Raw genomic sequence first — 23,779 nt, forward strand, 5'->3', positions numbered from 1 at the left:
GTGGCTGTCTGGCGGGCTGTCTGGTATGACCGTTATGTGCCCGGTGAAGTTGACATCACTCCCCATGGAACCTCGGCTGCGGCAATCGGCACTTGAGGGAAGGGAAGGATGCTTTCATCTTGAAGCTTGTACTTCCTTCGCGCCATCATCATCGCTTAGGTTTGATGTACCTGGGACTTCCCTGGGCTAAGCACCCGGGCCGCGTCTGGGCACGACTGATCCGTGGAAATCAGCCGGCGTGGCGTTGATGCCAATTTTGAAGCGGGATTATCGTCCAAGTCTATATCAACATCTGCAGAATGACGATAGTATGGAACTAGGGCTCTCTGCATGCTGTCCTGAGACTGTCTCCCCCTGTCAGGCTCCACCGCCGATCCCTGAGCACAATTGCGCCTGTGTCGACTTTCTATTGAATATGCTTCATTGCTATCGGATGGCGGCATCGTTCGAGAATGGCCTGCACGGCCATACTCGTTGCCTACAAATACCCTCGTCGCCCTCGCATATCTGGGACATCTTATACACAGCTCAACTCCCGTTGCCTTTACCTAGTCTACAGTTTCAAATAATTCTTCATCTGCTTTCTTGTGCCAAATTCATCTATCCCAGAACCAACCCGCCCTATACGATTTACTCATGTCGGACCTGCCCGGTGAAAGACTCTGGCCCGCGATCGTCGACCACCGCGCGCGCTCATCCCCATCGGAGCTCGTCGGCCTCATCCCCAAGGGCTCTGAAGTGTCCGATGGCTACCAGGAATTGAGCTTTGCGGGCCTCGCCCGTGCTGTTGATGCGTGCGCTCGCTGGATCGAAGCTCGCATCGGCCGAGCCAAACAGCCCGAGACCATCGCGTATATGGCCACGAACGACGTGCGGTACTTGGTATTCATCCTGGCCTCTCACAAGACTGGCTATCAGGTAGGACAATACCCCCAACACTCACTCACCCTGGGCCAGCACTAACCACAACCAGCCTCTTCTTCCCTCTACCCGTCTCTCGGACGACGCCTACAGGCACATCCTTGCCGTCACCAAGTGCCAGAAATTCTTCTACACCCGTGACAAGCAGCGCCGTGTGTCGGAGATTCAGACTGCCCAGCCCGAGACCCAGATCTTCGAAATTCCCTCTCTGAGCGAGTTCCTCGAATCCGAAAGTTCCCCTTACCCCTTCGAAAAGTCATACCCAGAAGCAGAGGATGAGGTGGCCATTATCATCCACAGTTCCGGGACAACGGGCATGCCCAAGCCCGTGCCTCTCACCCACGGCTTCCTCGCAACCATGGACATGGGCGCCTATCTCTCGCGCCCTCAAGGCCGTCAGTCCTCGATGTTCCACGATCTCCAACCGGGACAACTGGTGATGTCGACGACGCCGTTGTTCCACCTGATGGGCCTCATCGCCTTCACCGAAGCTCTGTTCCACGAGATCCCATTCGTCATGTGTCCCGACAAGCCCCTGTCAGTGGACATCATTGTCGACGTGATTCAAGCCACGCACCCCACCGCCGTCCTGCTACCGCCATCGATCCTGGAAGACATGAGCCATTCCGCCGACGCGCGCACCGCCCTCCGAACTCTGGAGGCCGTCTACTTCGCGGGCGCGCCGCTCTCCCCGGAGGTGGGTGATCTGCTGGAGCAGGACACCAAGGTCATCACCGTGATCGGATCCAGCGAGATGGGGCTCATCAGCTCCTTTGTGCCGCAAGGCGAGAAGGTCTGGGGCTACTTTGAGTGGAACCCGGCGTACGGTGTCGAGATGCAGCCGCAGGGGGATGGACTGTACGAGCTGGTAATCCCCCGGCGCGCCGACAGTCGGCGCATCCACGGCATCTTCCACACCTTCCCCGACCTCAACGAATACCACACCAACGACCTCTTCGTGCAGCACCCCGAGCGGCCCAACCTGTGGAAGTACCACGGCCGCAAGGATGACGTCCTCGTCCTGAGCAACGGCGAGAAGCTCAACCCCGTGACGCTGGAGAAGACGGTTGAGGGCCACCCGCGCGTCAAGCACGCACTGGTCATCGGCCAGAGCCGCTTCCAGACGGCGCTGCTGGTCGAGCCCAGCGAGCCCGTGACCGATGAGAAGGCGTTCATCGAGGCCATCTGGCCCACGGTGGAGCGGGCCAACGAGACGGTGCCCAAGTACGGCCGGGTGTCGAAGAACAAGGTCCGGCTGGCCTCGCCCGCCAAGCCATTCCAGGTGACTCCCAAGGGCACGACCAAGCGCCGCGCCGTCAACAGTGACTACGCGGACGAGATCGAGGCCATCTACGCTGCCGCCGCCGCGGCCGAGGCGGCCGGCGTGCCCCAGCTGCCGGACACACTGGACCTGGCGCACCTGTGCGAGTACGTGCGCAGCCTCGTCGCCGAGCTCCTCGCCCGCGCCGACCTGGCGGACGACGAGGACCTCTACGCCGCCGGCATGGACTCGCTGCAGACGATCCAGCTGGCGCGGACGCTGCAGACGGCGGTCTCCAACCGCCTCACCGACACCCTCGTCGCAATCAACCAGCAGCAGATCTACGCCCACCCGAGCGTCGCCCAACTGGGCCAGTATCTGGTCGACCTCGTGCACGGCCAAACCAGCACGACGACCATCTCCCGCCCCGAGCGCATCGCCAGCATGATCGAGAAATACGCCTCCCAACTCCCGCCCCCCAAGCCACTGCCTACCTCTCTCCCCGATAAATCCACTGTCATCCTGACAGGTTCGACCGGCTCCCTGGGCACCTACCTCCTCCACCGGCTGCTGACCTCCCCCACGGTCGCGAAAATCTACTGCTTCAACCGCAGCGCGACGGCCGCGGACCGCCAGCGCGAGAGCTTCACCACCAAGGGTCTGGACGCTGCCCTCCTCTCCGACACCAACCGCGTGGAATTCCTAACCGTCGCCTTCGGCGCGGCGCACTTCGGCCTCCCCGACGCGACCTTCACCACCCTCCTGAAGTCCGTGGACCTGATCATCCACAACGCGTGGAAGGTCAACTTCAACCACCCGCTGGAGTCATTCGAGGACCCGCACCTGCGGGGAGTGCTGGAGTTCCTGCGGTTCAGCCACGCCAGCGCGCACCGCGCGCACCTGGCGTTCGTGTCGAGCGTGAGCACGATCGGGAGCTGGACGGCGGAGATGGGCCGGGTGGTGCCCGAGGCGCCCGTCGAGGACGTGCGCGCGGTGCTGGAGCAGGGCTACGGGGAGTCGAAGTTCGTCAGCGAGCGGCTGTGCTGGGCGGCGGCGCAGCGCTCGGGGATCCCGACGACGGTGCTCCGCGTGGGCCAGATCGGGGGGCCGACCACCCGGCAGGGGAAGTGGAATGTGGACGAGTGGGTGCCCAACCTGGTCAAGACGAGCGTGGCCATGGGCAAGGTGCCCAAGGATCTGGGCGGGTATGCCGTCGATTGGGTGCCGGTGGTGAGTATCCTCCCCCTTTTGTTAATCTTCCTCAAAAGATGAGAACATCAGAAAGAGGCACACACACACACACGCAAAGAAAAGAGACAGAAAGCTAACAAGGTTGATGGCACAGGACACCCTCGCCACCATCACCACAGAGCTCACACACACCCGCCGCGGCGAACAATCCCACACCCCCCACCGCGTCTACCACCTCGTCAACCCGACCAAGACCGCTTGGGCCGACCTCGTGCCCGCCATCCAGGCCAAATACCCCCACGTGCAGGCGGTGGGCTTCGACGCCTGGCTCCGGGAGCTGGAGAGCATCCCCTCGCCCAGCGAGGAGGAGGTCCGCGCGAAGCCGGCGCTGAAGCTGCTGGATTTCTACCGCGGGCTGAGTGGGAGCGTGCTGTCGGCGGAGATTGCGGTGGAGCGGACGAGGCAGGGGAGTGAGACGATGGCGAGGTTGGGGGGTGTGACGGGGGAGTTGATGGGGAATTGGTTGGAGCAGTGGGGGTTTTGATTGTTTCGTTTCCTTGCTTGAAGTCTTGATTCGTGGGTGTTGGCGGGGAGAATGCGCAAGGGAGGAGAAACAGTAGGAAAGTGGAAGCTGGGGGTTGGGGGGTTGGCGCGTGTCTAACACATGCATGCATATCTGCGGCCGGCGCCTTTTTTTTCTTTCTGTTAATTTTAGCATAGGGTATAGACTTTAGCGTAGCATAGAATGCATATCTTGGTCTTTTTTGCTTGGATGATACTTGGTGCGTACGTAGGCGATATGAGTAAAGTGAAGATTCTGACTTTGTCCCTGGCAGATTTCACTTCCTTGCTTCCAGACAACAACAACCACACAATCACAACAACGTTTCGTGGAACAGAGTCCCCCAAGGAAGGGGGTATATAAAGGCCACATTCCCCAGCACACTTTCCCAGCAATTCAGACCAACCCTCCTACCCAAGTCCGAACCAAACCATCCCAGTAAGTCAGTCCCCCCCCCCAACCGCCTCCCACAGTATAAGGTCAACCCTAATTCCCTGAAAAGACATCAAAATGAAGCTCACCACAATCCTCCTCCCCCTCATCACCACGGCCACGGCCACAACCACCTGCTACTCGGGCGCGCCCACCAGCGAAGGCACCAACTGCCTGAGCAAGCTGGCGATCAAGAACTTCTGGTCGCTGCAGTACTGCAATTACCGGTGGAACGTCAACTACGGGGACTGGGACAAGTGGATCAGCAACAACGCCAGCCACGTGGAGCGCGGCCGGGTGGCCAAGACGGGGGTGTTCGGGGGCATGGAGGAGTGCCTGGATGCGTTCAAGGAGGTCGTCGAGCCGTGCTACGACACCGCGCAGGGGGCGTACCTGACGACAGCGAATGTGAGCCTGGAGGTGAATTGGTGCCAGTGGTGATTTCTTCCCTTTCCCCCCTCTCTCTCTTAAGGAGGGGTATGGGTTGGGAGTTCAGGGGGGCGAACGGAAGTTTGTGGGGAGGTGGTGTTTGTTGATAGTCGAGGGGAATGGGATATAGTTATGAAGGTCATGAAGCTTGATGTGATGTGAACACAGTATACAACAACGGGTTACTTGTGAGAGGCCAACAGTGTCATGGACGTGGTATAAGATACACCCCCTACTAAATACACACCACAATGAACCTATATACAACTCCCCTAACTTCCCTACCTCTACCTTCATCTCATCGGTGGCGACACGACTAATCATCATTGAAGTCGTAGAAGCTATTCGCCGTCCACCCATCCACCGCCGTATAATCTGCCAACGGACTCGTGCCATGCAGCACCTCGTACCGCTTCCGGCCCTCACAGCTGCCCGTGTAGTTGCCCGCCAGACACTTGCCGCGCAACAGCCGGCCGACCTCCTGCGCAGCCGCGCGGCCCTCGAACCAGGCCCCGTGCAGGTACCCAAAGTAGCCGGCGCTGGTGGCCTCGCCGGCGAACCACACCCGGTCGACATTGGCGCGCAGGTTCTCGTGCATCTCCAGCGTCACGGCGGGCGGCCAGTTGGAGTAGGTCCCGAACGCCCAGGGCTCGGTGGACCAGCGCGGGTAGTGGAAGGCGACGGGGTCCGGGACGGTGACGTTGGGGAACATGGCGCGCAGCACGGCGAGGGCCTCCTGCTTGGTCTGCTCGTCGGACTGGCGCTCGGCGCGGTGGGCGAAGTCCTGGGTGACGGTCACGAAGATGATCCCGCTGTCCTCGAAGAACCCGGGGGTGCTGAGGGACTGCCAGATCGGGTACCAGCCGCGGGTGACGGGGTCGGCGTACAGCAGGTACTGCGTGTCCGCGGGCCAGAAGGTCTCGTTGAACTGGAAGAAGATCTTGGTGTACGTCGCCATCGTGAAGGCTTGGATGGATTCCTGCTTCCATTGCGGCAGCGCCGGCGAGAAGCTGACCGCGTCCGACTGCTGCAGCACCCCCAGCGAGAAGGTGGTGATCGCGTACGCGGCCTGGTAGCAGTCGCCGGACGCCGTGGTGATCGTCACCCCCGTGGCGGTGTAGGTGATGTTGGTGACCTGGGTATTCAGGTGCAGGCGGCTGTCGTTGCGCCGGAGGAAGGTCGATGCCATCCCCTCGATGATCGTGCTGAACCCCCGCTGGTCGGTCACGAAGTTGTCTTCGTCGCTGAAGCCGTTGACCGTCAGGTTGCTGCCGGCGCAGCCGAAGACGAAGGAGCTGTCGGCCGGAGTGTAGGCGTCTTCGAAGTCTGGGGTGGGTGTTAGTGTGCTATCCAGGGGGAAAGTCGTCAGACCTCATTTGTGGGGAATTTACCCCAAGACCACCAGTCCACCGCCTGCGCCTCCATATCTGTCACCTTTGGACGCCACCCGGCCATTGCAAGACCGGTCTGCGCCGTGGAATCCTGCAGGTTGTCCGTCAGAATGACGCCCGCGTTGGCGTTGGCGATGTCGTAGGCGTCGTCGTACTCGTCCAGCAGGTAGGAGTAATCGCTGTAGCCGTTGTGGTTGTAGGTTGACAGGTTGCTGTAGTTGGAGTAGGTGGTCGAGAGATTGTACACTTGGGCCTGGGACTGTGAGCTTCGTGCGCACTGAGCGTTGAGACTGCGGGCTAATTCACCAATGTCCAGACGGGATTCTGCGGACCCCCAGGGCTTCCAAGACCTTGCACCTGCACGAGTCAGCGAGGTTGCCAACAATACCAAGCGGTCCGGCCTACCCAGTTGCAGCCATTTTCGATGATATACGGCTTGCCATCCTTCTTCTTGCCGAACGGCTGGTGCCACGCCCGTCCTCCAATGCGGTCATTGTACTCGAGAATCAGAAAGTCGTTCATCGAGGCGTTGTGCAGCGCTTGCTGTTGGAGTCAGCTACTCCTCGATTCACTGTATGGTCGGTTGACACCTACCGCAGCAGCAATGCCAGCCATACCACCACCACTACACCAGTCAGTGACGTTCCTCTTCGACAGCAAGAGGCGACCTACAGAATAGCGACGGTGGTCTGCTTGCATTGGCCCTGATCACGAGCATGAGCCACATGGGCAGCGGTGGGCTGGACAGCCCACGCTCCGAGAAGTGCCAGCAGGAGAGATCGCATGGTGCGAAGGAAAAAGACGGTGGGTGAGGGGCAGCTGGGAGAGAGCAAGGGAAAGAAACTGGGCAATCGCCAACTTTTTATAGCATGCTAATTCAATAGCTCCGCTGAGCCACCGGGTTCATCGACCTACCCAAAGCTGCAGAAGCTCAACACGGGCTGAAGAGCTCCACCGACGGGGATGGTCAACTTATCACACTTGCTTATCGGGGTTCTAAGCATATTCGGGCAAGTCCAAGCGGGTCCGGGAAGAACCACGGATTGGAGAATTGAAGATACGCTTGGACTTGGCAGATTTGGGTTGTGGGGGGAGGGAGATTCAGTGAATCGGTGGTGAAGATGAGGGGGATGCCCCTGAAGCGGAAGAGTCACCGATTGAGATATCGGCCGTGAGAAGAGGTATCAGATCATATTTGTGCATGCTGCATCGTCTGCGAGCTCAGATTCCCTGGCTGTACTCCGTACATCGTACACCGTCAGCGACAGGTACAATCAGTCATGCGCTGCAAGAACCTCGGCGATCATCACCACTAGTCTCACTTCTCACCAATCTTTCCCCGCCTCAAACCAGGGCAAAGCCAGCCGAGTTCAGCTGTTGCCCGCTTCCCTTGGTCTTTTGCCTCGCAAGCTGCTTACCTCTTTGTCCCGTCCAGGGGAAATGAGTTGCTCGTCCCGTTCCTGAGAATTAATTAATGACGGCTGATAAGAGCTGGCCTCGGAAGAAATCTCCAATCGGTCAGATGCTTATCAGCGAGGGTCAATCTACGTAATTTGTGGTTATCGCCGGAGGGTTGTTGCTTGTTCGACTGTAGTCATATGTTCGGAGCTGTTTCTTTTTCTCTTCTCTTCCATGAGTTATTTATTCTTTTTTTTGTCATTTATTCTTCAATTCTTCTGGTTCTCTGCACCGCAATCGTACTGACTTCACCCGGTCGCTCGTCGACTCCACACCCATAAAGTGGGGAGTGCGCCCACCTGTGCCACGGTTCATGGGGAATTGTAGTGTAGTTCCGACGAAAACAGTAGTATAGTGGCAATGGCAAGTCAGCTGCAAGTACTGAACACAAGAGACATTTATCTCCTGCAATCATATCCTCCACATTGTCTCTTGGGGGGGGTGGAACAGCCTCCACCATCACCACCGTTGACAAGGGTCCTTGGGGTATTGACAAGGCTGTGATTGTCTCACACTCTCAATAGTTAGGCAACAATCAACAATCAACCATCAACAACCAGCATAATTCCACTCTTCCCATCTCCATGAACCCAAACCGTCAAGATATCCTTGACAGGCCCGGCCCACAGCCCCATGCGAGATGACAGACAGCGCCAGCACACGCAGCACACGCCGCCCGCGGGCGCATCCTCGCCGAAGCCCTACAGGATGAGCTCGGCTTGGCGCCACGGTTGGGCTTCATTTTATTCGGGGGGATTCGACTCACTAGGTACGGCGGCTAACTGCGCCGCCAACAAGGCTGGTCTAGCCTGCAGTAGGCTGTCAATCGAGCCTGTTTGTTTGTATATAAGAAGAGGCAAACCATCACCAGCCTCGCGATGGGCGCCTAGTTCTGGGTGTGCCTTCAACCCTCCGCGCGCAATGGAGAAACTCCGCACCAGCTCGTCGGCCGACCGACCGGAGACGAGGATTTTCGAGGAATGCGGTAAGTTTTCCTCTTCTTTGCTTTTTTTGGCAATCCAGACCTGGCTAACCAAGTCACAGAGCCAGATGACTGGGTAGAACGGCGCATTTCGCTGCTTGAGTTGGATGCAGAGGTCACACACTCTCCCTCCACACAGCTTAATTGAGCAAACAATACTAACAACCTCAATAGACCCCACGCTACTCGACAATAATGTATTCATTCAATTCTGTCCCACTCCTGCACCCACCAGCACCCTGACATCAAGAAATTAGCTTCACCTCGACCACGATCCTTAACGAACCCTCCCACCTGCCCCTCTTCCCCGACCGCTTCCAACCCATCATCACCGAGGACCTGAACGGCTCCTTCGACTGCGAGGACATCCCCAACGAAGCCGGCCAATTGATCCAGCACAGTAAGCCAGCCAGCCAGCCAGCCAGCCAGCCAGCCAGCCAGCCAGCCACTCCCCCTCAGCCATAACCCCGCATCCCCCATTCATATACCCTTCCCACCACCACAAAATTAACAGACAGTCTAAAGGATCATGGTCCACCTACAAAATCAAACGCGTCGTCGAACCCCACAAATACCACTGGACGCAAGCCACCTGCTACGTGCACTGGGACCCGACCACCAGCCACCAGACCGTCTACTGCATCGACCTGCCGCTGGCGGCCCGCATATTCCTGAAAGCCTTCACCCCGCCCGCCCGCCGGCGCGCGCACGACCCGTACGCCTGGCACGCGGCGTTCGCGACGGCCTTGATCCCGGAATACGACCGGTCGATATGGGGGTTACGGGATCTGGTGCGGGAGATTGAGAAGGTTAGTTGGCCCTTCCTGCACTTCAAGGACCAAAAAGAAACAAGCACTACAGGACCCCAGCCGTCCGTGATGCAATACTTATAGAGTTGAGGGAGGATAGGGCCGACTCAACCCCACGGCCCTGACGCCGGATTTCTTCCCGCACCTGCACGACATCGCGCGCCACATCTTCCACGCCAACGAGACCCTCGAGGTGGCCCAGCATACCGTGGAGAGTTTGGTGAGGGAGCAGATTCGGTCGGCGGGGTTGTATTCTCCAGCAGCAGCAGCAGTAGCAGGGATACCAAATCCCACTCCCACTCCCACTCCCACTCCCACACCCAGCTACAACGCCCCATCGCATTATGATCACAATCACAGCTACAACCACAGCCACTGCGCCCCAGCACCAACCACAAGCACGCACCTCTCTACTCTCCAGACCGAACGCGCTCTCCGCGCCCTCGCCAAACAGCTCCATGCGCTGCACACGCGCAGCCGCTCGCTCACGGAGCGGTTGCACAATGAGATCAATCTGGTGCGTGGAGGCCTTCCCATTCTGCCCTTTTTTTTTTTCTGGAGATTGAGTTGATTCTTGCACTGGTCATCTCGCTAACCAGAAAGTGGGGGTTAGGGGTTCAATCTCGTCTCTCAGCGGTTCGGCCACGACACCAAGTCCGATTCGGCGATGATGAAGACCATCGCCGTGGTGAGTATGGTCTATCTGCCGGGGACGTTTGTGTCGGTACGTGGGTCTTTGTTTTTTACACAATAAGCTTTGAGAAGGAGAGTTGTTCTGGAGCTGATGGCTGACGGCTTAGGGCCTCTTCGGGACCAACTTCTTCAACTTCACCGACGGCGACGAACACACCTGGTTCATGGCAGGCTCGTTCTGGTTGTACTGGGCGGTGACGATCCCCCTGACCCTCGCCACCATGGCGGTCTGGGCTTGGTGGCATTACTTCCTGCCTGCAAAGAGAAGAACCAGAAAGATGCCGGTGAGACAGAGGGTGGAGACGGTGTGAAGGTGACGCAAGGCCCGGGAAGGGGTTACTGACGGGAGCTATGAAGTGATGACTTGGATGTTCGCGGGGTGGAGATCATAGACAGTGCATTGAGTTACTCTGTAGGATCGATCCGGGCAGACATGATGTATAATGAGTTATGATTATAAGATGTTAAATGATGGTGCAATAGCTACTAATTTAAGATGGCAGTGATTCAGAGACACATGAGACAAATGCTGAATCGGGAGCCCGCAAGTAGCTGGGGTCGAATCCTGAGGAGTGACCGGCTACTAGTCGCTACAGTCCAGGTCCAGCTAATGGCATGGCTCAAGATTCAGTCGTAGACCGGCACACAGGCCGGTCGGTTCAGGGCTCGCTGGCCCGTTGAGGAGGGATCATTGGATCCTCTCGGGTATCAACTTGGGCATGGGCAAAGGAGGGTTTCAGGCCACCTCATCCGGCGGGACTGCTTTCCTCCGCCCCATCGGGGGATTCGTCGACTCCCGAAATCGGGGTGGTGGCTAGTGGTAACAGAAAAGTTGTAAAGAGAGAGGCGGTCTCCACGGGCAAAATCACCCCTTGAGCCTGGGCTGTGGTGCGCACGATCCCCAGCAGATTCTCCCCACCGTCCCACCGTCGTGTTAATGATTTGGCGGCAACGGAAAGGGTGATAAACGCCTCTCGGTTGTCGGGCTCGTCTAGCCCATCCAACAGAGCGAGAAGAGCCCCCAACAGACAGGAGCTATTGCTGACCGGCATCCGCTCCACGCCCCAGCACGAGCGATGAATGCAAGTCAGATGGGCAATGTTTCGCGCCGCCGAGAGCCGCACAGCGCGGGCGTGGAGCCCAACCCGGTCGGTCGGCGAAGGCGGTGTGCCGGATAGAACCACTCCATACAGCGTCAGGACAATCAGGTGGTAATACATGCTACATCCCTCGGTAAGTTACCAGTCGAACCAGATCGAATACCATGGACTCATAGACTATGGACTCACTGCAGACACAGGATATGAGGCGCTTCGAGTCGCGTGCCTTTCAAGCATGCAGGCCAGTGGTCTGCGCAATGTTGGAGGTGTTCATGCAGAACAGTTACCCGCGCGGCAAGATCGGCGCGTGGCGGAAGCTCGAATAATCGAGTCACCTCGTAGGCGATCGGAGTCAAGTTCGAGAGAGCGATAAATAGACAGTCCACGTGACCAGGGATGCCAGCGACCGGGCGTGGATAGGGCTGCCATATGTCATCTGGGCCGCCCTCATGGCGCGAAGGTGGGAGCCGGTGGCGGTCGGGTAAGGGTATCGACGGGCGGCTCCGGTCGGTCAGGGCATTGATCCTGGCCGACGCGTCAGTGGAGCTCCTTCATCAGGACCGGGCGCAGGGGGGCGATGGAAGAGGAGGAGGCAGAAGTCAGAATTCGGGCTAAGGGGCCGTACGTGGCGACGTTGAATAACCCCCAGACGGTGCGATTCAGCCCATGAACCATCCGCAAGGTATCCAGGTCGGGATTAGCGGCGAGGGTGGAGTTCTCCTGCAAGAGTTCTTGCAGTGCGTAGGCAAGCTGGTTACGATAGATCCAGCCCTGACGGTCGCGACCGGTCCGAGCAGCACTACGTGGAAGGTCAACCCAGGAACTTGGTTGGAGGTGTCGTCCAAATGACCTACCACGACCATAAAATCCCCAGACCCTGCACGGTCGGCAATGTGATCCGCCCGGCTTCCTGGTCGAGTGATCGTTTCGCTTCCTCGTAGAAATGAACGCCCTTGGAAGCGGCATCGCCGGGGATGGTGAACGCGTCCGGATAGTCCGAGTAGGCCTAATCTGATTAGCTCAGCTCGGCGTAAAGCTATCACGAGACCTGTGCCAACCTACACATGCGTCGGCGAGGATACTGTTGACCAAAAACGGAGAACAGAATCGCCCTGACCGCTTGCCGGTCTGCATCTCCCGCAAGAACAGGTCCCGATCGATCCAGTTGCGGAAGGGATGCGACCAGGTAAACCAGAGCGATATGAGATGTGAAACAAAATGGGAGTCCGGTACTACAACGGTCCAAGGATGCGCCGGTACGAGGTACCGTGGCGAGTCGGCGGCACGCTTGGCTTCGAGCATGCGGCGCATAGGTCGCGAGCGGTCGGAGGATTGTAGATGTTGAACTTCGCGACTCAGTTGAGCCAGGTCGGGCGTCAACTCCATTTCCGACTGCGGGATATGGAGGTGGATGTGTTGGCGGATCTCGTCGAGGGTGGGATCGGTACGGATGAGGTCGATGAGGGGCATGACATGGCCATTGCCACTTTCGCGAATAGCACCCACGAGGCGGACCAGCAACTCCTCCTTGTCGGCCAATTCATCGATTTTGCGTTTAAGAGCGCCCCGGCGGCGCTTGTCGGCGCTCTTGTCAAGAGTGCATTCGACATTGCTTTTGACGCAGCTGGCACAGGGCACGGATCCGGTACACTATAGTCCGCCGTTCGGTTAGTGTGCGTGCGAAGGGAGACGGGAGAAGGGAGAAGGGAGAAGGGCAAAGGCGAGAAATAATGGAGGAGGATGAGCCGCGCACCTTTAGTTTCCGCGCTTTGCAGGCGGCACAAGCAGTACCAACATTCTTTCTGCGCTGATGGTTGTCGAGAGCAGCATTGGCACCAGGAGGGGCCGGAGCCAACGGGCGCGACTTAGTATCGGACATGATGAGGATCCATGACTGAATCGCACGGGGAGAAGCAGAAGGTGGGGAGAGGAGGAGAAGGAGGAGGAGAAAAAGAAGAAGCAAAGGGACAACGGCGAGAGAATATAGAGCGAAGGAAGGGGATGAAGGAGGAAGGAGAGGTCAAGGAGGAAGTGAAAGGGTCGAAGATAACAGGGCGCAAGAATCGCAAAGATAAGAGGAGGAAGAGGGCAGGATAGTAGAAGAAAGAGGAGAAGGGGAAGGAGGAGAAAGAGAGGAGGGAACCGCAGGAGGGAAAAGACGGAAATGCATGAATGTGTGAATGGGGTGGTGAGTGGTAGAAGTGTTGATTAGTGGTGGTGTTAGTTTAGTAAGTTAAGTACGGAAAAGTAAGTAGGTAGTTCAGGTTGGAGGTGGAGGAGTAGGAGTGAGCAGCCTCAGAATGGCAGATCCCGTGCAGGAGAGGAGAGAAAGCAGGTCGATCCAGCGCGAGGGAGGGGGAGAAAGAGGAATGACGGCGGACGATTGGGTGGTGGGAACATCCCTTCCACTCGATTGGGACCAAAGTGGATAATAGGTAATGGATTGAAATGGATGGACCTCAGTTCAAACCAAAAGGTGGAGGAGGGAAAGAAAGTGGATCGACCCGCTTGATGCTAGATGCTCATGCTAGATGCTCATGCTCATACTTCCAGTTCCTGTATGAATGGGAGAATACTCTGTACTTTGTGTAGACAATAGACAATCGACAATCGACAATCGACAATAGACGACAATAGACCGACACGGATCATGCAGGCAAAGAACTATTGACTCCAGTTGCCTGTAGGTACTTGATAGGTATTAGTTCAAAATGCAAAGGCTCAATTCAGTCACAACTACAGTCAGTCTCTTCTCAGCTTGTACAGTCCATACGGTAGTATGTAGTAGATCTGATCCATGTCGACGCAGGTTGCTGGATTAGGCAAGTGGCAGCATTCGGGCATCATGGGTCCATGAACCATGAACCGTGAACCATGGGTACCCCGTAGTCATACTCCGTACGTTTGAAGCCAAAGCAGGCTGGAAAAGTACATCCTAAGTCCATCCATCCATTCATTTGCTAGGATAACTCCTTCTCAGCTGGGAACTATTCCCGAGATGATTCCTTCCTGCCGGCCGAACCGAATCAGGAATGGGGGGCAAATTCCCGAAACCGGCAATGCTGGAGCACGCTGTTGCATCTGACTGGTGATTTCCCAGTCACGGGACTAATCAGCCTGTCGCCTACTATCTCCGCTGTTTATGATTGGGTGGCAGATAGTGCCTGGCTATCTCCGCCGGCCGATCGGGTTTGCCAACAAGGTTGAAAGGTAAAAGTTAGGGAACAATCGAACTGATTCATTCGACTATTCGACTCAATCAATCAAATTCCTAGGCGATCGTCACTCCCACACGGTCTCAATCCAAGAACAAAAAAATGTTGAGGCCCACTACTTTAGTAGTCAGAACCTCAAGAGGACGAGAGACACTGAGAAAAGAACAGGTTTCCCCCCCCCCCCCCCCCCCCCCCCAACCCTTGTGACTCCTACCACCCCGTAACCACCTGGTCGGGAATTCGCCCCCCCCCCCCCCCCCCTTACCCCAGTCAGGGAGCAGTGCAGCGACCTATCGAGGTCTTAGACCGGTCGGATCTCAAGTCTCTCGACTTGCGCACCGAAAGAGACTCCCATCTTTTCACTCCTAGGCCATAGCTTATAGTAATTTGGTAGCTCGGGCTTGCTCGGCACTTGGACGCTGTATCGACTAAAAAATTGGGGCCAACACCGGCATTCACTCCTACGTACCTCATCATTCGCCCATCGTGGTTCATGCTACCTGCCGGAAATCATTTCCTATGGCCGCCCGGACCCAACAGTCCCAATAAAGTATCAGCCACCAGGTGAGGCCTAACTCGATACGGGCCAAAGCGCCCTAAAACCACCAGATGCGGTGGCCACAGCGATCTTGGTGTTCTGTTCCTGCGTGGAAATTACCATGTATCATCGGGAACTATCAGGAGGGATTTGATTTCCGTGAGATTTGTGCCGATGGGTGTGGCGTAGCAAAAGGGAATGCTCGTGACAAATACTCATAATTAGTGTTATTATTATGACGCTCATGTTACATATAGAACCGGTAGAGCTGAGTCCTCATACGAGTAAGTGAGGCGGAAGTGGCGAGGCGCCGGCTAGGCGCGGCAGCGTTGGACGCGGACCTGGAAGACCTGGATTGTGGCCTCAGGCTCCAAGGTCACATGTTGTGTGTTTACACCGGCTGTGGCTTCACATCCACCACTTGCTTCTTCTCCCGCAACTCCTCTTCCTTAGACACCACCGAGCGTCGCTCCTCCTCCTCTCCTCCAAACGACCGATCCATCGAATCGTCGCGCCAAAAGTCTTTCTTACCTCGCGCCGCCCGCTTCAACCACGGAGGGAACAGCCCTCCTGGAATCCGCCATGTCCATGGCTCACTCTCGTCCAAGTTGGGCGGCACCAACCGCCCGCCCGTCACCTTCGCCAGCACCCACGTGATGCCGTTGATCGTGATGTAGCTGCAGATACCGGCAATCAACCCGTACGCGATACTATACGTGAACGGCATGATGGCAATCGTCAAGAATGCCGGAATGGCATCGCCGTGGTACTTCCAGTTGATCTGCGTCGCCGCCTGCGCCATCAGCGCCCCGACGATGACCAGCGTGCAACCAGTCGCCCAGGGAGGGATCGAGGCAAAGATTGGCGAGAAGAACACCGAGATGAAGAAGCACAGGCCCGTCATGCAGGATGTCAGCCCCGTCTTGCCTCCTTCTGAGATACCAGCCCCACTCTCTACAAAAGCCGTCACGGGCGGAACTCCAAACAGAGACCCGATCGAGATCGAAATGGCATCCACCATCTGGGGACAATTAGCGTCGGAGCGCACAGAAAGAACGACTGAGGATACTCACATAGGCAATAGAGCTGCCCTCGAAGTCCTGCGTGACCGGATCAATCGTGCCTGCATAGCGCGCCATCGAATACAGCGTTCCCGTTGTGTCGAGAATGTCGACATACTGCTGCTGTTAGTCGTGTGCCCTCACCAGCCGTTAGGGAATATTCACGTACCAAGAACGAGATGAAAGCCAACCCGAACTTCGCGCCGTGACCACTGATGTTCCACTCCTGCGCGACGAGCGTGCGCGTGATGGGATGGAAGGTCACCACCTTCTTGAAGAAGTCGAAACGGCTGTCTCCGATCGAAGAATGAGGGAAATAGGTGACATCGGTGGGGCGGGGCCACGAGATGATAGAGACAAGGAGGATACCCATGATGATAGCACCCTTGACTCGGTACATCATGAGGACGACGGTGAGCACACCACCGCAGAAGATACCGATCCACATGGTCGGGCTGCGCATGACAGCGGAGGAAGGACAAGCACCAGTGGTCGCATCCTTTAGGCTCTCGGTACATCCTGCCAGATCGATGGGCACACTGGTGCCGCCCGTCACAAGTCCGATACCCGCACTATAAGTGAGGCCGATCAAGGTCAGATACAGTCCGATACCCGTGCCGGTGGCCAGCTTGATCGAGGCAGGTAGCGCACGGGCCAGCCATTGTCGGATACCCAACAGCGTCAGAGCCAAGAAGACGAAACCTTCCACAAAGACGGCCGTCAAAGCGATTCCATAAGGAATCAAACCCGATCCGTGATATCCGACCACTGTGTATGCGAAATAGCTGTTGAGACCCATGCCTGGGGCGAGTGCGACCGGAAGATTGGCGAAAAGTCCCATGCAGAAGGTCGATAGGGCCGAAATGGCAGCGGTCGCGGTAACGACATCGCGGTTGACCTCCTCGACGCACAGGAGGTACTCCGTGTTGGTGGCGCAGAGATCGGACATGCTGTCCGCGGGACAGACGCAGGGACCACCCGATTCGGAGGTGATGGTCGCGTTGACACTGATGATGTACGCCATCGCGAAGAAGGTGGCGAGACCGGCGCGGAGCTCGGTGAAGAAGAAACTACCCTTGCGTTCCTTGGGCTAAGGGAGGGATCAGTCACGCTCGCGATGCACCGCTGTGCATCCACAAAGTGCCACCACTTACATGGCCCGAGTTCTCCAACCGGAACCATCTCCCCACGGGGCTGCGAGCCACCGCGAGATTGGTTTCATGCACCCAGTTCTGCAAACCCATGGTGCAAGGCGACTGTCAGTCTATTGCAAGACAATCTGCTGCGAGACAAGCTCGAGGAATGAAATTAAAAAAACAAGACAACGCTGACAGCTTTCCCCCCAAGCCCGGGGAACCAGGGATTATATGTGGTCTGTCAGGCAGAAGCGGCGAAAAAAAATGTCGCGGGAGCCGGGGAACGAGGCCAAGTGATAAGCACCCGCACGCGATCGGGAAAGCAACGTGTGGGAAATTTTCTCCTTATCATCTTGGCAGCTTGGCAAAGGAATGGATCCAGACTGGACTGGCTGCTCTGTCCATGGGTGGCGTGCTTGGCAATTCGCCTCCAGGCAATCAGCATCGTTGCAGTGAATATCTCCTGATTGTTATCGGCTAGGGTTACTTCGCTAAGCGGCGGAAAAACTGGTGGCCAGCCTTGGCAACCGCCGGAAAACTGCAGGCTAAGAAGCAACTAAATGAGCAACCAAATGAAGTAGGTTTCTAATCTGTTACGGAACATTTTCACGTGTGCTTATCAACAAGCTTTCTCCTGGAAGACTACGGGCGATGGCGCAAATTTACTCTTTCGCCGCAGTGCTGGGCCATACAGGATGAACCCCAGTGGGATGGGAATCATGATCGCGGCGAGGCATCCCAGTAAGGTGCCTGCCCATTGCACCCCCAGGTTGACGAACATCTGCTTGGCGAACAAGGGGAAGCATGCGCCCACCGCGGACCGGAGGATAGTGTTGGCGGCGAACACCGAGGCAGCACTATAGTAGCTCTCGTCAGCTGATGACTTGCAGGGATGCAGGGACCTCCTCATCGACCCACAATTGCAGATAAGAGTCAATAAGATAGTTGAAGCACTGCAAGAAGATGCAGTATATTCCGAAGCCGGTGAACACTCCAGAAGCGGTTGGGGCCATCCAGTGGATCGACTGTGTCCAGCCCGTCCAGCCGTACCTGTCGCAGCCTTCTTTAGCTATTATTCCCAACTCGGTGATGACTGCGGGGGGGGGCTTCCCTTACCAAAATAATCCGATTGTGAACGCCGCACCGCCTACAATCGCCGGGGGTAATCTCCACTCCGGCACCGGGACGTCTCCGTTGGCAATCAACTTCTTCGTGTAGCTCCCCTGACTCATTAACACGTACGCCCCTCCGGCAAACTCGCCAATAATCAGCCCGATGAAGGGTAAACTGCCCACCCCCAGGTTCATCCCATGAATCTCCTGAAACACCACGGGGTACGCCGACAGCAACGCATACATCAAGCCATAGATGAACGACATGTACAGGGTGACCAGAAACACAATCGGCTCGGTAAAGAGCATCCGAAACGGGCGGCTAAAGTTGACGGTGATCAGCTCGCGCAGATCGATCTCCACCTCGTCCTGCTTGGCGTGAATGCCCCAATTCCGGGTCTGCCGGCGCACGATCGCCGCCTTCTGCTGCAGGAGCGCGGGCGCGTACGTCTCACGGTAGAAGAGGAGCAGGAGCGCGAACCCCAGGAAGCCCATGATGCTGGCGATGTACATGGTCCAGCGCCAGTGCAGATAGCTCATGGTGATGAATCCGCCCGTGAAGGGCGACGCGAAGGGTCCCACGAACACGGCCATGGCGAACATGGCGATCGCGATGCCGCGCGTGCGGTTGTTGTAGATGTCCGCGAAGGCCGCGGGGACGATAGCCAGCGGGCTGGCGGCGAACAGCCCCGCGAAGAATCGCGTGAGCATGATCGTCTGCACGTCCTTGGCCGTCGCCGTCCCCATCGTGAACACGCTGTACCCGAAGATGCCGGCGGTGATGGGCCAGCGGCGGCCGTAGAGTTCGGATAGGGGCGCCCACAGCGTCGGGCCGGCGGCGAAGCCCAGGACGTACAGGGTCACGCCTAGCACGGCCACTTCGGTGCTGATGTGGAACTGTTCGCTGATGGCGGTGACGGTCGAGGAGAAGATGGCCGAGGCGAAGGAGGAGACGAATGTCACGTAGGCTAAGATTGCGGAGAGGAGGATTCTGCGGGATGGTTAGGGTTTGTGTTTTATGGAGTGCAGCAGCAGCTCAGACAAGCTCGCACTCCAGCTCCATGCTAGTATTTGCAGGGTCTAAATAACACTCACTTCGTCCCCGTGGCCCAATTATGCGGATGCATCGGATCCTTCTCGTCGAGGAACTCGACGACATACTGATCCGGGTCCGGGAGATGCGGGGGAAACTCCTTCCCACCGCCCATGGGGAGCCATTGCTCGCGCGGCGTCCGGGTGCTGCCTCGGCGGGAGCCGACGGTTGATTCATGGGTGAGGCGGAGGGATTGGATGCGCGAGATGGCAACGTTGCTCTGGGTCTGATGGAGGCTGGTGCTGGGGGTGCGCACGGGTTCGAAGCTGGGGTGCTCGGTTGGGATGGTGGAGAGGGAGGAGGCACTGGAATGCGGGGATGAGGGCATGGTGATTTGGAGGGGGAATGCGATGCGGAGATGGGCATGAAAGCGATGTTCTGCGATGGGGTTGCATTTAAATGATGCCCATGGTGACTGGGAGAGCAAAGTGGTGGTGTCATCATTGCGGGAGAGAGCCACGGTTCGATCACAAAGGGACGGTGTATGTAACATGAGGGCTGATCTTGGTACGGATGAGGGCTGCACACAATATACCTATCCAGAACGAAGCTATACTCAACATCCCAGCCCCCCCTCTCCCACAGCATATATCTACTAAGTATTCTATAAACTCAACCCATCTACCGCGTAGCAGCCAAATACCCGTCCAACGCGGCATAAATCGCCTTAACATACTCCCTGGCGCGCTCATTCTCCGCCAACCCCATATCCATCTTATTCATGGTATACGTGACGGTGACCCCCCTCTCAACGTCCATCAACCCCAACGACCCGCCCCAACCCGTCCAATACCCCACCCTCCTTCCATCAGGCAACCAACTGGGCCCCGAAGGCCTCGCCATCGCCATGCCCACCCCAAACGTGACCGGAGTGCCCAGCACCAGATCCACGCCGGACACCTGCTCCTGAAAAATGAGATCGACCGTCTCCTCCTTGAGAAACCTTTTCCCGCCCACAACCCCCTTGAGGGTCACCACCTCCAGAATCCGATTAATCGCCCTGGCATTCCCAAACCCATCCGACGCCCCCATCTCCGCGTGCCGGAACCCCGGCGTGGCCGGACTATCCACGCCGACCGCTCCGGCGGCACTCGATATCGCCCGCGCCGCCACACTCCCTGGCTCCAACACGGGCATCTCCCACTCCGCCGGCGGCGGCGGCACAAGCGCCGCGATCCGCGCCCACTCGCGCTCGGGGAGATCGAGGAAGAACCCGCCCGCCGCGCCGAGCGGCACCACCAGCTCGCTGTGGATGAACTCGCTCAATCCCCGGCCGGTGACCTGCCGAATCAACCCGCCCAGCAGGAACCCGTACGAGAGGATGTGGTACCCCGAGGCCGTGCCGGGCTCCCACCAGGGGGACTGGGCGATCAGGCGCGCGGTGCAGACCTCCACGTCCAGGATCTCCGAGGCGGTGGGCCCGGGGCTGTCCCACCCCGCCAGGCCGGAGGTGTGGCTGAGGAGATGGCGGACTTGGATGCGCGGGGAGGCCGTGAAGGCGGGCCAGTAGTGGCTGACGGGGGTGGTCGCGGAGAGTTGGCCGCGGTCGATGAGGAGGAGGGTGCTTAGCGCCGTGATCAGTTTCGTCAGGGACCAGACGGGGACGAGCGTCGTTTCTTCCCAGGGTGCCGCAGGGGTGGAGGAGGTGGCGGGGCTGGCGGTGCTGCCGCCCCACAGGTCGAGGACGGTTTCGCCGTTGATGCTTACGCAGAGGGAGGCGCCGATCTCGGTGCCGGTTTGCAGGTGTGTTGAGAAGAGGGCGCGCACGGCCGCGAAGGCCGGGTGCGAGGTTCCTTTGACGGTGGGGGTGGGCATTCGGGTGGGTTGGGTGGGTTGGGTGGGTTGGGTGTTGATGAGAGGGAGCAGGAGGAGAGAAGAAGAGGATGAGGGAAGGAAGGAAAGAGAGGAGGAATGAAAGGGAAAAGTTAGAAAGATATGTATAGATTTCTGCCTGGAAATGATGTATATGTGTACTGTATGAACTGACTGACTCAATGCTGAGGTGAGATTAGACGAGGATCTGCCTCGGTTTATCCTAGTTCGGATTAGCTGGGCTACGAGGTAGTGACTAGTGCCACCATGATTCAAGCTAAAGCTACTCTTCTGTACTTCTTGTGCATCTCTCAATGTACAGTACAGTGTCCAAGCAATACGGTCATTGTTCGACTGGGCATCGGGTTGGGTGGGAAAAGAATGTTGATGACTCCATACTATATACATGTACATCTAGACCCGACTCTTAGCCATCTCGACGGCATCGTCCAGCCGGCCGTCCTCCACAGCCTTGGTCGGCTGCGCATCCCCCAGCCTCAAATCCTTCAATGACAGACTAATCAAGAACCCGAACCCGGCAACAGCGGTGTACAGTACCCAGACCCAGCTCAACGCCTTCGTCAATGCATCTAACACCACCTCCCGCTCCTCGCCCTTGGGCAACATCTTCACAAATGCCTCCGCCGCGGTGGACGCTGCCACAATCTCCTCCGCCAGGGTCTCGCCTAGCACCGCTGCCATCGTTCCCTCCTTCGTGCTCACCACATGACCATACACCACCGATGCAACCACCACCGACACCGCCGAAGCGAGCTGCCGGATGAAGGAGAAGGTCGCCGTCCCTCGGCCCAGCTCCTCCGGTTTGGTGTTCGCCTGCAACGCAATCAGCGTCGCCTGGAAGTTCGGCCCAATGCCCAGCCCCACTACCACCTGAAACAGAATGATCCGCGGCCACGAAGCGTATGACTGGAGGTCGATGTAGAGTCCAAAGCCAAGGGTCGTGAACAGCATCCCCAGACAGATCGCCTCGCGCGATCGGCCGGTACTCCGCATGTAGAATCCCCCCAGCCCGGACGAGATCGAAAGGGCGACGACGAGCGGGAGCAGGTACACGCCGCTCATGAGGGAGCTGGCGAGGAGGACGTTCTGGAAGTAGACGGGCAGATAGAAGCACCCGCCGATAAACACGGTGGCGTGGCAGAAGTTGATGAGGAGGACCGTCAGATTGTAGGGGTTGGAGAAGATGGTGATGGGGATGATGGGCGTGCGGGCGAATTTCCACTCATGGAGGAGGAAGAGACCGGCCGTCACTAGCCCGAACACGATGAGGCAGATGATCGTGGCGGACGACCAGGGGTACTGGGAGCCCCCGAATTCGAGGCCAAAGAGGAGCATGAGTGTGGCGCCAACGATCAGGAAGAGGCCGGTCCAGTCGATGGCTCGAAGGCCAGCTGCGAGCGGGGTGAGCGGGGCGGTATCGAGTTTGAGGAAAAACAGAAGACCGAAGAAGGCGAGGCCTCCGATGGGAACTAGATGAGGTTAGCGATGTAGCAATGGCGGTGCCACGAGCACGTACGGTTGATGTAAAAGCACCAGCGCCAAGTCGAGTAGGTGGTGAAGGCGCCGCCGATGATGGGTCCGATGGCACCGGCGATAGCCCAGGTTGCCCCAAAAATACCTAGATACGCCGACCGGCGGCGCACATTAAACAGGTCGGATACGCAAATATTGGCCAACACAGTAATGCCTCCGCTCCCGACTCCCTGTATGGCGCGGCCCGCGATGACCATGGCGACGTTAACGGCCACGCCGCAGATCAAACTCCCTCCCAGGAAGAGCACCACGGAGATGATGAGAATGGGCTTTCGGCCCCAGATGTCGCTGATCCGACCCCACAGTGGGACACACGATGCATTGGCAAGAAGGTACGAGGATGCGATCCAGGAGTATGCGCTGTCGGAAGCTTTGAAGTGGGCCACCATTTCTGGTAAGGCCGTCGAGACAATAGTCTGTCAGGGGTAAGTGTGGTTATCCATGATACTCAAAGAGAAAAGCCTTACAATGTCCAATGCTGCCAGAAAGACGCATAGCTATGCAAGCATGTTAGCGATTGTTACATAGGGTTGTGCTCGCACAGGTGCTCGTACACTCAGCGCTGTCATCACGACAGCGATTCTCTGTTTGCTCTGATGGTCGGCCGGCGAATCATCCTCCGCTGTAATTGGAGGGACATCTTTGCCCACATTTGACTCCAATAAATCGTGCTCATCTTCCATTTGCTGGTATGGACGGGGAGACGATCCTTCCTCCGTCTTGACAGCCATGGTCGGAGTTTAGGGGTGAAAACCTGGAATGAATGAAACTGAAGGATAGAACGAACGACAAAACGAGGGATGATTGCTTAGGTGAAGGAGTGAAAAGTATGATGGTGATATTAAAGTCAAGAAACATTGACACAAGTGTCTGGGAAGGCCAACCCCCGCGACAGCGACAGGCCACGAGGGTCGAGAGGTTTCGGATAGCCGAAGCTCCTTGACAGCCCATCTCGAAGCATGAGGAGCCCCACTGGCTCGATCGAACCTGGTGTTAAACCTCCCGATTACGGATGGCGATTGGTGGTAT

General features: G+C 57.6%; 9 protein-coding genes across 9 annotated transcripts; 3 read left to right on the top strand and 6 right to left on the bottom strand.

Annotated features, from left to right (window-relative positions):
• Window positions 1-636: 636 nt before the first annotated feature.
• On the top strand, window positions 637-3,917 carry BO95DRAFT_498034 (NRPS-like enzyme; the record flags this gene model as incomplete). The annotated part of the gene is made up of 3 exons (XM_025590911.1): window positions 637-918; window positions 974-3,412; window positions 3,528-3,917. The coding sequence occupies 3 exons, from the start codon at window positions 637-639 to the stop codon at window positions 3,915-3,917; spliced, it is 3,111 nt and encodes a 1,036-aa protein (XP_025447118.1).
• A 528-nt stretch (window positions 3,918-4,445) lies between these two features.
• BO95DRAFT_459082 (uncharacterized protein) lies at window positions 4,446-4,808 on the top strand (the record flags this gene model as incomplete). The annotated part of the gene is made up of 1 exon (XM_025588621.1): window positions 4,446-4,808. The coding sequence occupies one exon, from the start codon at window positions 4,446-4,448 to the stop codon at window positions 4,806-4,808; it is 363 nt and encodes a 120-aa protein (XP_025447119.1).
• A 168-nt stretch (window positions 4,809-4,976) lies between these two features.
• On the bottom strand, window positions 4,977-7,326 carry BO95DRAFT_470294 (putative flavin containing polyamine oxidase). Its single transcript, XM_025589510.1, has 6 exons — window positions 6,860-7,326; window positions 6,782-6,812; window positions 6,593-6,730; window positions 6,494-6,544; window positions 6,188-6,440; window positions 4,977-6,122 (listed from the first exon to the last, which is right to left on the bottom strand). Exons 1-6 carry the CDS (start codon window positions 6,970-6,972, stop codon window positions 5,113-5,115), a joined length of 1,596 nt encoding a protein of 531 aa, XP_025447120.1. The 5' UTR covers window positions 6,973-7,326; the 3' UTR covers window positions 4,977-5,112.
• A 1,240-nt stretch (window positions 7,327-8,566) lies between these two features.
• On the top strand, window positions 8,567-10,440 carry BO95DRAFT_427520 (uncharacterized protein; the record flags this gene model as incomplete). The annotated part of the gene is made up of 8 exons (XM_025584800.1): window positions 8,567-8,630; window positions 8,690-8,742; window positions 8,802-8,824; window positions 8,885-9,027; window positions 9,153-9,436; window positions 9,537-9,953; window positions 10,071-10,160; window positions 10,237-10,440. The coding sequence occupies 8 exons, from the start codon at window positions 8,567-8,569 to the stop codon at window positions 10,438-10,440; spliced, it is 1,278 nt and encodes a 425-aa protein (XP_025447121.1).
• A 435-nt stretch (window positions 10,441-10,875) lies between these two features.
• Window positions 10,876-13,108, bottom strand: BO95DRAFT_351778 (putative C6 transcription factor; the record flags this gene model as incomplete). Its single annotated transcript, XM_025582095.1, has 6 exons — window positions 10,876-11,350; window positions 11,419-11,754; window positions 11,855-12,028; window positions 12,084-12,235; window positions 12,292-12,879; window positions 12,983-13,108. The coding sequence occupies 6 exons, from the start codon at window positions 13,106-13,108 to the stop codon at window positions 10,876-10,878; spliced, it is 1,851 nt and encodes a 616-aa protein (XP_025447122.1).
• Window positions 13,109-15,373: 2,265 nt separating this feature from the next.
• BO95DRAFT_352241 (NCS2 family permease) lies at window positions 15,374-17,287 on the bottom strand (the record flags this gene model as incomplete). Its single annotated transcript, XM_025582124.1, has 4 exons — window positions 15,374-16,003; window positions 16,056-16,160; window positions 16,213-17,113; window positions 17,154-17,287. The coding sequence occupies 4 exons, from the start codon at window positions 17,285-17,287 to the stop codon at window positions 15,374-15,376; spliced, it is 1,770 nt and encodes a 589-aa protein (XP_025447123.1).
• A 511-nt stretch (window positions 17,288-17,798) lies between these two features.
• On the bottom strand, window positions 17,799-19,712 carry BO95DRAFT_352139 (MFS transporter; the record flags this gene model as incomplete). Its single annotated transcript, XM_025582117.1, has 4 exons — window positions 17,799-18,036; window positions 18,098-18,229; window positions 18,296-19,282; window positions 19,387-19,712. 4 exons carry the CDS (start codon window positions 19,710-19,712, stop codon window positions 17,799-17,801), a joined length of 1,683 nt encoding a protein of 560 aa, XP_025447124.1.
• Window positions 19,713-20,005: 293 nt separating this feature from the next.
• BO95DRAFT_427524 (serine hydrolase domain-containing protein) lies at window positions 20,006-21,199 on the bottom strand (the record flags this gene model as incomplete). Its single annotated transcript, XM_025584801.1, has 1 exon — window positions 20,006-21,199. The coding sequence occupies one exon, from the start codon at window positions 21,197-21,199 to the stop codon at window positions 20,006-20,008; it is 1,194 nt and encodes a 397-aa protein (XP_025447125.1).
• A 364-nt stretch (window positions 21,200-21,563) lies between these two features.
• On the bottom strand, window positions 21,564-23,402 carry BO95DRAFT_438393 (uncharacterized protein). The gene is made up of 2 exons (XM_025585505.1): window positions 22,734-23,402; window positions 21,564-22,686 (listed from the first exon to the last, which is right to left on the bottom strand). Exons 1-2 carry the CDS (start codon window positions 23,137-23,139, stop codon window positions 21,611-21,613), a joined length of 1,482 nt encoding a protein of 493 aa, XP_025447126.1. The 5' UTR covers window positions 23,140-23,402; the 3' UTR covers window positions 21,564-21,610.
• Between the last annotated feature and the right edge of the window lie 377 nt (window positions 23,403-23,779).

Source organism: Aspergillus brunneoviolaceus (assembly GCF_003184695.1).
Source record: "Aspergillus brunneoviolaceus CBS 621.78 unplaced genomic scaffold BO95scaffold_4, whole genome shotgun sequence".
Classification (NCBI taxonomy): domain Eukaryota; kingdom Fungi; phylum Ascomycota; class Eurotiomycetes; order Eurotiales; family Aspergillaceae; genus Aspergillus; species Aspergillus brunneoviolaceus.

Excerpts from the sequence above, each read along its gene's own strand:
- BO95DRAFT_470294 (XM_025589510.1), bottom strand. The coding sequence starts at position 6,972 with ATGCGATCTCTCCTGCTGGCACTTCTCGGAGCGTGGGCTGTCCAGCCC. Across the intron at positions 6,545-6,592 it reads TCGAAAATGGCTGCAACTGG|GTGCAAGGTCTTGGAAGCCC; the intron begins GTAGGCCGGACC and ends TGACTCGTGCAG. Across the intron at positions 6,441-6,493 it reads AGAATCCCGTCTGGACATTG|GCCCAAGTGTACAATCTCTC; the intron begins GTGAATTAGCCC and ends TCACAGTCCCAG.
- BO95DRAFT_438393 (XM_025585505.1), bottom strand. The coding sequence starts at position 23,139 with ATGGTGGCCCACTTCAAAGCTTCCGACAGCGCATACTCCTGGATCGCA. Across the intron at positions 22,687-22,733 it reads CTGGTGCTTTTACATCAACC|TTCCCATCGGAGGCCTCGCC; the intron begins GTACGTGCTCGT and ends AACCTCATCTAG.